The following is an 11,959-nucleotide window of genomic DNA, read 5'->3' on the forward strand; positions in this document are numbered from 1 at the left end:
AAAAGGAAGGGGACGGGCTCTGCGCGCGGCATTTTGGGAACGCGTGGTACTCTGGGAGAAGGGTACCGCCATTCGCTTGTCTCACGCCCTCGCAGTAACTTGAGTTGCTGCCACTGCCGCCGCACCGGGAAGGAAGAGGAGGCCGGAGCCGGTGAGAGGCCCAGGGCAGGGAAGGGTAGGCCGAGGCATTCGTAAAGGACCTGGGGCTGAAGAAGGACGCACTGCTGTGTAGCTCTGCAGGGCTCGGGGAGGGAGAAGAGCGGGAAACCCGGGCCACCCAAACCTCAGAGTCGCCTGACTAGCGCCTGGAAGTGAGTTCATTAGCTTTACCCCGAAGTACACGCTCTTCCCTTTCTATGCGTCTCCGGGCCAGTGCTTTTGGCAGTACGCAGGCCACTGAAGTCCTTTCTGGCTGGCTGCCTCCATCCCCTGAATGCTACCTGGGGAATCCCTGTAAAACTTCCTTGCATCTTTGCCTCTATCCCCCTTTCAGGGATTAGCGTCCTCGTGCTTTCCACACTATTCCAGAAGTTTTATCAAGTTCTCCTGCTTCTAAACTGTTACATCCGTTTTCTAAGTGCTGTTGCGTTTCATTGGATCATTCCTTACTTATAGTCTTGCAGTGGTTCTCCATAGTCTTCAGCAGAAAACTCGGATGTCTAAGACTTCTCATCAAGGAAGCCTGTCTTTCTCAACCTCATGTTTCCTTTCCTCCCTTGAACACACACGATGGGTTCCAACCTTCAGTCTCTGCTCATTTCGGAATACAAAAAAAAATCCACCTATTTTTTTATTCATCGTAGGGCACTTGCCCTGTGATTTTGTTTTTCCTCCCAAGATAAGCATTTCCCACTTAGGGCACATTGTCACTTTGTGAACACTCGGATATTTTCTTTTTAGCCTTGATGGTGAAGTGGAGGGTCAAAGGGCATTGAAGAAGTTGAAATAAATGCACAACCTCTTCTGGATTTGCCTGGATCCATTGTTTATATCAGCAATAGTCAATACTCTATGTATGTCCAATATAGCCACATGTGGCAGTTGAGCACTTGAAATTCCGTGTTTAGTGTCACTGAGGGACTGAATTTTTTAATTTTGTTTCACTTTTAATAGTTATGTATGGACAGTGGCTGCTGTGTTGGACAGCCAGGTCTACATGGTATTGTCAACCCACAGTTGTCTCTCCAGAAGAGAGAGACAGAGGTACATGTATTACGATTCTCACTCCCCCTGACACACAAAATGGGTTATTTGATGAAGATAAAAGGACATATGGTACCAGAGAGGGAGATGGCATGTCAGGCCTTGAGGGAGGCATGGTGTCCGCCACATGCCTCCTCAGGCTCTGAAAGATGAACTGACCATTGTCTTTCTTACTGTAGAACTGTCTTCCTGCCAAGATGTCTATTGGTGTGCCGATTAAAGTCCTGCACGAAGCCGAAGGTCACATCGTGACGTGTGAGATGAACACCGGCGAGGTGTACCGCGGGAAGCTCATCGAGGCGGAAGACAACATGAACTGCCAGGTAGGTACCCTGCTCTGCACCTAATGTTGTGAGGGAACCTTGTGCCCCTGCCTTGGAGAACAGAAAGTGGTGATTAGAGGTCTTTCCGAGGTTGTTCTCACTGAACAGTTATTTAGGGAGCGCCTGATGCGTGCTGGGGACTGTTACAGGTACAGGGATGTGAGCATGAGTAAGAGCCATTCGGAATGTTGGAATATTTAACTTGTCCTTAGTTTTCTTAATTCCATAACCATTTCCACCCATATTTGGAGGACCTGTTTAAGAGAAGTGGTACTACTTCCTTCGTTAGAATCCTTCAAGTTTGGGCCATTATCCATTTGTCTCCATGAGTTTGCATAATACTTTGTAGTTAGTAGAATCTTCTGTTCACTTACTGTGTTTATTTGCCATTTTTCTTGGGGGCAGGGGCTGAGTCTCATTTGATTATAGGAACTGCCTTTTTAGGTGAGTGGGTTCAGTGCAAGTTTTATTATCCGTAAAATAGGAAGAATAAGATTAAAGGACTCATCTACTGAATGTCACCTGCTAATAAATGTTGGAGCAGCTTCCTGATGATGGTGTCCTTCCCTTGGCACTATTTCGCCTTTTGCTAAAATCACATGGATTTGTACGGCATTAAAAAGTATTGGCATACTTTTTCCTTGGCCTTTAACCATCAGTTAAAAGCTGAGATTTTGTGATCAGACGTTGGTTTGATTCTTAAATGACCTCAGGTATGTTCATCATCTCAGTCTCTTCATCTGTGAAATGGGATGGTGCTGTTTCTGATCCTGTGTGGTATAGATGCCGAGACTGAAGAGCCTAGTGTGGGGCAGAAATGGCCTGGCCCTAGTACCTCCGCTGTAGTCGGCCACTGGCTGATTGGCCTGGGGAGAGTGGCCTCAGGGTGACTGCTGTGGTGGGTCCCAAAGGTGGCATCTGGAGGTTGTTGGCTCCCTACATTCCATCCAACCTGTGGTCCCTGTGAAGGACGGTCTCAGCACAGGGGTAACACCCACGCCGCAGGGTCATTCCCAAGGTCAGATGAGTTATGTGTGTGCCGCAGCCAGCTCAGCACCTTGTGCATTATAAACTCAACATAGAGTACCTGTTACTGTCTCCCAGGTGAGAAAACGGAAGGTCAAAAAAATAAAGTGACTTACCTAAAGTCACACTGTGGGTCAGGTATCTATTCATTGCTTCCCAGGATCATTCCTTTTTTTGTGGTTTCTTTGTAGCTTTGAGCAGCATTGTTCCGCCGAATGAGTTGACCAGCCGGCGCAGTTTCCTGGTGTCCAGGGAGATAGGCATCGGGAGATAGGCATCTAGTGACTGCAGGTGTGGGCTCTCTGCAGGTCCTGTGGCCTTGGAGGCCTTGGCCGCCTTGGCCTTTGTGAGGTGCCACAAAGATCCAGCCCTCTGGGTTAAGGCATCCTTGCTCATTTTCAGGTACTTTAGTTTGGTGAGTAGAATGCAAGGCTGGGGGTGCAGTGTGTAGAGAATCTTGCTGTGTTTATTTAGCTATTTGGACAGCTTACTGAGCTTCAGGGCCTCGGACTGCCCATCTGTAACTTGAGGGTGTCTGACCAGGGGCCCCGGGTGGCCTCTCAGAGGCAGCCAGTGTGTGGTAAAGCGCACAGACTCCATGGCAGGCATACCTGAAATCGGGTTGCAGCCTGCCTCCTGGTGTGGCTTGGAGGGAGCTTTTGACCTCCCTCGCCCTCTGTTCTTTCCTTTCTAAGTCAATAGTGAAAATAGGACCTCAGCCTAAAGAACATAGTTGCAGAATAAATAAGCAGATGTGTGTCAATCAATGGGGGTCAGCCACCTGCCTCCAGCCTGCATTAATCTTCTAGGGCTGCCATACAAATTTCCACCGTGGGTGGCCTAAACCACACATGCATTCTCTCGGGGTTCTGGAGGCTAGAAGGCGAGATCGAGGCATACGGGGTTTGTTCTGAGGGCCGTGAAGGAAGACTTGTAGATGGTCAGCTTATTCCTGTATCTTCAAATGGTCTTCTTTCTGTGTGTGCCTTATCTTAATCTGTTCTTGTAGTAACACAAGCCATTGTTTTAGGGCCAAATTGCCTCTGTTAAAGATCCAATTTCTAAATACAGGTATGTTCTGAGATACTAAGGGTTAAGACTTCTACATAAGAATTCGGGCGGGGGGCATAGTTCAGCCCATAACACTGCTGATGCCAAGGTGCTAGGCTTCACTGAGCCTACCTAAATCTGCCACATCGAATAAAACCCAGCAGGCTGTGGCAGAGCTGACGCTGGCAGTGATGACCACTGAGCACAGTTCACTCACGGTCCTGGGAACCAGGGGGCTGATGGCTCCGACAGTGCCTGTGGGCCCCGGTTGGCAGCTTTGGGGATAAGAGCATCCTTCTCAGAACTTTTTCTGCTGGTTCTGTGCTAAGGGCAGCTGGAGTTTAGCGTTTCCCATTTGATGTTGGGTTTTAATAATATTTTCTACTGTAAAAACGGGGTGGGTCACACACCACAGAGATTGGGAAAACAAATGAGAGACTCCTACAACAGCCACAATTGGCATGGACTTTTCTCCCTCGGGGTGTGTTTTGGGTTTTTATTACTTAACTTTTACTTGTTATTACTTAACTTAAGGATTACAGAGGAAGTAATCCTTACTCTCTGTCCCTTTTCAAAAAGAGTTAAAGGTGGCTTACAAAAACTCATTGGTAGGATAAAAGTAACAGGTAGGTCAAGGTACAACTAAGCTCAACTGAACAAATGAAGCCAGGAGTAGTCAGTATCCAGAAACATAAACTGGAATCCCCGCACGTTTAATAAAGGGACGTTCAGGTGTGAGAGCAGGACTTGCAGGCAAAGGGAAATGATCAGTTCTGAAATGCACCGTGTCCTTGAGATAAATACCACTACTGTGGTTTTCCCGGGGCACTCGGATATGGCAGACTTTTTTTCCGGGGACCTGGTGGAGGTGATGTTAGCTAGTGTGCCCAACAATGTTCCCCTACAAAATGGGCCTTCCTTTGGGGTTCCTTGGGTATTTGTAATGTCGTCTATAATAGCCCTTTTTACGTTTGAAATTGTAATGTATCCATGTGTTAAACCCAAGATGAGGTCCCTGGGGTGGTGCCTGTGGGGCCAGAGGGTACAGACTCTTCTGTGCATCTGAGGCTTGTCTGGCTGGGAAGGCAGGGAGTCTCGCTCTCCCGTTCCTGCACCCCGCAGCTGCAAGGCGAGTGTAACCTGGCGGCCAGTGCCGCGGTCTGTGGCGTCAGCTCCGGATGACAGTCCGGGTGTCTACATGTGGCTGCGCTGAGTATCTGCTGAGGGTCCCGTGTGCCAGGGGTAATAAGCGAGGGTCTGCTTCAGCTGACTTTTGTTTGTAGCAGAGATGGGGTCTGGTGAAGGAGTAAGCCCGTCTCGTGTCCAGCTTGGGTGTGGCGGACAGGACCAGCGGCCTCCACGTGGGGAAGCTTCTGTTCTCGGTTATGCAGAGGCACCAGGGGCTTGAAGCACCCCGGCTCTGCTAAATGTCAAGGGGGGAACTACAGGGTTTTCCTTCAAAGTCAGAAAATAAATTTTTTAAAGAAAGAATTCTTCTAGTCACATATTTGGTGAAATATTAAAAACCATAAAAGGAGCTTTAAGGTGAGGAATAATGAATAGAAATATGCACACCGTTTTGATTGTAGAGACCAGACTCAGGACATAACTGCTGGATGCTCAGAGGGACCAAGCGTGGAAGAAGCGGATCTAAACCAAGTCTGCAGCCCCAAAGTCTGGTTTTAACCAGTCTCTAAAGACGAGGCGTGGGGTAAACCTGTTAGCTCCTCTGGCCTCCGGCTGTGTCAGAGCCTCCGCTCTGTCAGGTCTCGGGCAGGAAGATGCGGAGAAGGGGTCAGAAGGACAGAAGGGGGCTCTCCTGCTGACGGTAGGGCAAGGCTCTTGCCATGTGCCCGCCCAGGAACGCTGCGGTTGGGGGTTCTGCGGTACCCAGCATGGCCTTACCACACCCTGGAGCTGGGGCCATCTGTCTTGGCCTCAGCTGTAGCAATGTGCTGCAGTAAAAGTTGGGTGAACGGCTGTGGGGCCATCACTGAGTGAAAGTAAGGATTACTTGAACACTGAGGCAGTTAGTTGGCCTGATCACCGTGACGGCCCGTAAGTGGCTCAGAGGTGAGCACGTGTGCGCTGTGGACGGAGTGAGCAAAGGGGTGGTTCATGCCCTCAGCGGGACAAAACAGATGGCATAGGACGTCATCGTGCTACTCAGAATACCATGCAGTTTAAAACTTAAGAATTATTTTTGAATAATTTTCCTTTTAATGTTTTTGGGACTATGGGCCCTGACTGGTGTGGCTCAGTGACTTGAATGCCAGCCTGCAAACTAAAGGGTCACTTGCTCAATACCCCGTTAGGGCACATGCCTGGGTTCTGGGCCAGGTCTCCAGTTGGGGGGCGCACTAGAGGCAACTGATTGATGTGTCTCACACATCAATGTTTCCCTTTCTTTCTCCCTCCTTTCCCCTCTCTCTAAAAGTAAGTAAAATCTTTAACAAAGATTTTTGGGCCTTGGAGAACCATGGGGACTGCTGCACTAAATCGTTTCTTCCGCAGGATGGCATTTAGGTTGGGCACTTGGCTTGCTTATGCCATCTGTGTTTCATTGTGGTGTTTGGGAAAGTTGAGTAAACTGGGTATTCTTGCCTTCATTAAAACCTGGCTTACTCAAGTTATTGCCTTTGACTTGCAACGGGAACATAGCTCAGGCTCATTACAAACAAGCTGTGTGCGTGGGCGGGCAGTGGGCTGGGGGGCTTCCTGCGCAGGGCGGTTGTTTCCCTGCAGCGGGGGCGGGGGGACGTGAAAGCAACAGCAGGCCGGGTTCTGAGGGCTCGGGTGGGAGTCAGGGTGCTGCTGGCTCCGTCCTGCTTCAGCCAGAACACGCACTGTTTGTGAAGACACTTGGTTTACATCCTGTCCCTCTTATATAACAGCCTCTCTCCGAGATTTCCCAACCAGACCAGGGACACTGTGACAGGAAGGAATGAGGAGGCTGGTGTGTGCTGGAGAAGTGGCCTGGCGGCAGCACAGCCCCCAAAAATAAACTTTTTTTTTTTAAATCTCAAATGCTTTCCTCAAAATAGACATTTTTAACTGTCACTTCGAGTCACCATTTACTGAGGTCCCATCACAAGCCCGATGATAGGAACAACATTTAGACATACACATCCCATTCAGTTTCCTCCCTAACAGTTCTGGAAGTAAGCGGTGGTGAGAATGGGTGTGGTCAGGTGGGCCTGGGCCTCCAGGCCACGCGGGCAGTGCGAGCTCGGGCAGGGCAACAGAGAGCGGTCCGGGCTTGGCCCTCTGGGGACGGGGGTCTGCCCCTGCCGCGCTAGGCCGCTTCATCTCTGGTGGCAGTGGTGAGAGTCCGTCTCTTGCAGGAGTGTATGATGGAAAGTAACTTGCTGCGTGACATCTTCTGGGACACTAGTAAGGGTTCACTACGTGTTGCTTTGTTAGGCGTGTTTTTCCTCACTGTGCAGGTGAGGCAACAGAGACTCAGGGGCCGGGAGACTTAGCCAGGGCTCCATCCCGAGAATGGCAGGCCTAGGCCTCATGTGTGGGGTCCTGGGTCTGTTCTGTCTTCTCTGGAGCCATGGGGGCACCTGGGCTATGAGCCTGGTTCAGGTCCGTGTTCCTCTCTCAGGGAGTCTGTGACCACACCTGGTGTGGCACCGGTGGTTGTGATGTTCTTCGGGGCAAGAACAGGGTGGCAAGGACTTAGAAACTGAAATTCTGCTGAGTGCGCTGGGTGTGCATGCCTAGGCTGGGTGGTCGGTCAGTGAGCACTTAGAGAAAAGCATGAGTGGGTGTAAGAGGGCAGACAGCCGGGGAGACAGCACAGCTCCCTGCGGTGTGGGCCTGGCCCACTCTGAGTAAACTTCGGTCCTCCTTCCTCCGGAAGATTCATAAAACAAGCTCCTTTCTCTGGTACGTGTGCTACCCTTTGAGATTGGCACTGGCAGTTTTGTGTCACCTTCCCACATCAGGCCAATCTCCTGGCTGATCTCACCTCTCAGCTCCCCGTCCCTCCATTCCTCCATCCCACAGTTTACCCGTTGGCACAATCGTCCTTCCGAAGTGCTGCCCTCGTCCTGTACGGCCTTCTCCTGCCCATGAGCTTCAGTGACTCCCGCAGCGTCTGAGGTGATGGCCCTGCCCTTCATCGCACTTCCCTGCTCTAGTCCTTGCATCCTGTAGGTTCCTGCATGAGTGTCCTGTCTCTCTCTGTGCCAGCCCTTGCCTCGACCCTCTTCAATAAGCCGGCCCTTCGTGCGGGCACTGCCACCTCCACCTCTCAGCCCCTGCTCACCCAAGCCAGAGGGGCACTTCTCGAGTATGCACTCTGAGGGGACAGCAACCACACCTCCTGCGTGCTTGTGACCTTCACGGTGCCCTTGCAGTCTGTGTGCTGTGTACAGCAGCTCTAGGAGAGGGTGCTGTTTGGACAGGCGGATCACAGGTTCAGAGTTTATCCCCACTGAGCGCACTTCACATGCTGACAGGCAGGCAGTATGGCAACATTACAGCTCTGGAGCCAGGCCACCTGGACTTGCGTCTGGAGCCCCTGCATTCTGGCTGTTTGAGTTTGGACAGGTGTCTTTGTTTTTTAAATCTCTAAAAATGGAAAGCTCATACCCACTCTGGAGGTGCTGTGAGGACTATATACAAGGGTGGGCTCTTTGTATACAGGCCTCTTCTGTTGGGTGACTGTTCTAGGAACCCATCTGTATCAGTGTGCCAGCTGGTGTTGTTGTGAGAGGCTGCATTCAGCTTCAGTGAAGACTCTTTCAACACGTTGGCCCGCTTCATGACGGGTGGTTTATGAGTGCGCCTCCCACACCACGCTGGGTGTGCAGAGGTGTTTGACCGGAAGTGGCCTGGCCCCTGGGCCACACCTTCCCTGTTCACCGGATCTGGCTCTGAATGATTTGTTTTGTTGCCCTGGATGAAAAAGTCCTCAAATGGAAATGTTTTGCTGATGTGGAAGAGGTGAAACGAACAAAAAAAACCCAGCAGGAGCACTAAAAGGGATGAAAACTGACAAGCTGGAAAGCTGCTCCTAGCGGTGGAAGGCGCTTCAGCGGGTGTGCTGATCAGATGGAGAGTACTTTGAGGGGACTGAGGTTTAAACAGAGAAGAATAAATACACAGTTTTTATAAATTCCAAGTTTGGGGTCCCCTTTTATATGTAACTTACTTAGCACAGTCCCTGGTGCATATAGTAGGTGCTTGCCTTCCCCCAGCTTTGCCTGGTTCCTCTACTTCATGGTGTTAGTTTGTGCATTCCTGGACTCCTCCCACCAGCCAAGGCTCCCCCGCCTGTGGGCCCTGTTCTCCGCTGGTCCTGCTGTCCCGTGCTGATGAGCTGGCTTTCTTCCAGATGTCCAACATCACAGTCACGTACAGAGATGGCCGAGTAGCACAGCTGGAGCAGGTGTACATCCGTGGGAGCAAGATCCGCTTCCTGATTTTGCCCGACATGCTGAAAAACGCACCCATGTTAAAGAGCATGAAGAATAAAAACCAAGGCTCCGGGGCTGGTCGGGGGAAAGCTGCCATTTTGAAGGCCCAAGGTAGGTGTCCTTGTGCGTGCACTGGTGGGAGCGTGCAGTGTGCTGTGTGTCTTCCGGGAAGGGGCCCCGCTGTTGCCTGGGTGTGGAGGTGGACCTGACTTAGCCATCTCCACACTCACTGCCACCCCTTTGACCTAAACTCTTGGGGCCTTTGGCCTTGTCCCACCCTCTCTGTCTTGCCTCGCCCGATGGCATTCCTAAGGCTTATACAAAATCCAGAGGGGCTCTTTAGAAGAAAGATGGAGACTCCTGCCTTAAGCAAAGAGCAGATTAGTCTTTTCTCTAGGAAAAGCCCCTTGTTTCTAAAGTTATGGCCAAGGGACCTGGGGGAAGCTTGCTCTTACGTGGGTTAGCTTGACCTCTGACGCAGTGGGGTAACAGTTCCCAGAGAGCCCAGGGACACAGTCGCCCCTCGGCATGAGCCAGGGGAAAGGCTGGTGGCAGAGACCCATTTTCGGACCAGAAGCGCGAAGTTTAAGCCACCGTTGTCCATGACAGGCCCAGGCTTCGCTTTCAAAGCTGCTTCTATTTGAGAGTAAATTCTTTCTTCAGCATGTTCTGAAAGTGAGACGAGCCGTTTCCCAGGGACTTAGTCTGGCCTTTCTTCTGGGTTAGCCCAGTTGGTGGCATTGTGTTTGGGTCTGCAGAAAGTTCTGCCATGTTGACTAGCCAAGAAAGCCAGTGTATTCGTTAGAATCTGCCTCGCCTCAATGTTGGTAAAAAGATTTACAGTGTAGGAAGGTCTCTGGATTCTCTATCAGTCTCCCTAGCTGCTGTATGTATTTTGTATATGAGGTAGCTTTTGGGTTTAAAGATTCAGTAAAGCTATCCTTTAAAATGCCTTGCTAAAAAACGGATCAGTTAGTCTTCTTGCCCTTTGTAGACAAGAGGCAGTTGTGGGGAGTAGAACCAGAAGCTCTGGACCTTCTGTCCTGGAGAAGGAACGGTTTTGGGAATGCCAGCTTTCTTGCCAGAACTGCTGTCCTCTCTGCTTTCTCAGGGAGGGGCTCTCCCCGTTGTCACTGTGTGCCTGTACCATCTTCTCCAGCATAAGGTGAAACCCAGTAGCTGTGCACTAGAAGGCATTTGGCAGTGAATTTGCCCGAGGTCCACTGGCTTCTGCCTGCGCCATCTGTGCCTTTCCCAGCCCCTTGCTCTGGTCCTCTCAGCAGGTGCTGGGTTCTCAGGTCACTTCCCTCCCTCTTTGGGGCAACTCCAGGCTCTGTAAGAGGAGAGAAGGGTGAGGTAGCCATTGGGATATTTGCACCTGTCCTTGAAAGCCACTGGTCCTCTCCTAGACCCCTTGTTGTACCCTTTGTACAGAGAGGGGTTTTGGTTTTTTGTGTGAGTTTGTTTGTTTTGCTATTATAAAACATTTCATACATGCAAAATTGGTCAAAGAATAACAAAACCCCTCACCTAGATTTAACAGAGGTTGACATTTAACTGTATCTGTTTCAGAATTTTCAGTGTGAATTGAATGCACCTATTACGTTTTATCACGCTGGGCCAGCTCTGGGAACTCATCTTCGCTGTGGCTCCCAGATTTGTCCCCCAGACCCTTGGTTCTCAGTGCCCTGCCCGCCAGCTTCTGTGGAGACTGGTGCTGGGCTGGAGGCAGGAGCCTGGCGCCTGCCCCGGCCCTGCTGCCAGGCACCAGGCCATGCTTCGCTCTGGCTTTCCATGTTCCCTGGTGATGGGGACAGGTGTGGTGGCAGCCAGGTGGCCTTTCAGGCTCCTTCCTACACCGCGGTCCAGAGCTCCAAATGATCTGTGGCATGAGCACTCACTGACCGTATTGACCTGGACTTGTCCTCTCTCTTCCCCACCTTCCAGTGGCTGCGAGAGGAAGAGGACGTGGAATGGGACGTGGAAACATCTTCCAGAAACGAAGATAAATTTATCTGCTGAGCAGAACTTTTTCCGTTTTGTTTTTTTTTTTTCTTTCAAGTTATCAAAATGGAGGAGTATGTGCTTATGAGTGTGTCCTGGGTATTCTTTCTTTTTTTCTAATCCTCACCCAAGGATTTTTCTTTTCCCATTGCCTTTAGAGAAAGGAGAAGGGAGGCAGAGAGAGGGGGATAGGAATTTGATGTGAGAGAGAAGCATTGGTCAGTTGCCCGTCGGGCCTGCCATGGTCGAACCCGCGCCCCACGGTTCTCCAGGCGGCGCTCAGTCGGAGTGTGCGGGCCAGGCTCTCATGGGTTTTTGTCTCACATCTTTCTCTTTAGCTCGAGGGCTATGTCCAACTCAATAAATATGGTGGTTATTTTTTGTTTTTGAAAAAGTACAGATTGTGTGTTCATTTTGGAGTTGGGTGTTTTGTTTGCTTTGGCAGCAGGTTAAACTTTGATGCCCTGGCAGATGTCCTGGAAAAGGGCCAGCACTTTGAAGCCGTGCAGTTATAAGAAAGATTTAAATGGCTGTTCCAGGCCAATCAGCTGGGTAAACCCTTAGAAAACTCTGCAAACGCACAGGCTGTCTCATTTATCTCCAGCCGCGGGCACTGCACGGTGCTTTGTTCAGGTAACCTTCACAGGAATGTCATCAGTTCAGCTTAAAAATGCAACATGGGCGCCCCTGGCCCTTGACGCAGTCCAATGCTCTGCCTCTGAGCCTGGTGGTTCCCCCTTCAGCACAAGTAATCTGATACTAAAAGGTAATTCAGAGGATCCTAGTGGCCAGCATCTGGCTCCTGTACTGGCTTTGTAAGCAGTCATGTGGGGACTGATTCCTGTGCATTTGTCAGAGCATCTCAGCATTGGTTGGCACAGCTACAGCTTTTAATGTAGCAAAGGCAGAGAGGGCAGGATATGC

The 11,959-nt window shown here is 50.6% G+C and overlaps 1 protein-coding gene across 1 annotated transcript; it reads left to right on the plus strand.

The window, feature by feature from the left end:
- Positions 1-19: 19 nt before the first annotated feature.
- SNRPD3 (small nuclear ribonucleoprotein D3 polypeptide) lies at positions 20-11,454 on the plus strand. Its single transcript, XM_028528018.2, has 4 exons — positions 20-151; positions 1,383-1,526; positions 8,950-9,142; positions 10,979-11,454. Exons 2-4 carry the CDS (start codon positions 1,401-1,403, stop codon positions 11,038-11,040), a joined length of 381 nt encoding a protein of 126 aa, XP_028383819.1. The 5' UTR covers positions 20-151; positions 1,383-1,400; the 3' UTR covers positions 11,041-11,454.
- The last annotated feature ends 505 nt before the right edge of the window (positions 11,455-11,959 follow it).

The sequence above is a fragment of the Phyllostomus discolor genome, chromosome 13 (assembly GCF_004126475.2).
Source record: "Phyllostomus discolor isolate MPI-MPIP mPhyDis1 chromosome 13, mPhyDis1.pri.v3, whole genome shotgun sequence".
Taxonomy (NCBI): Eukaryota; Metazoa; Chordata; class Mammalia; order Chiroptera; family Phyllostomidae; genus Phyllostomus; species Phyllostomus discolor.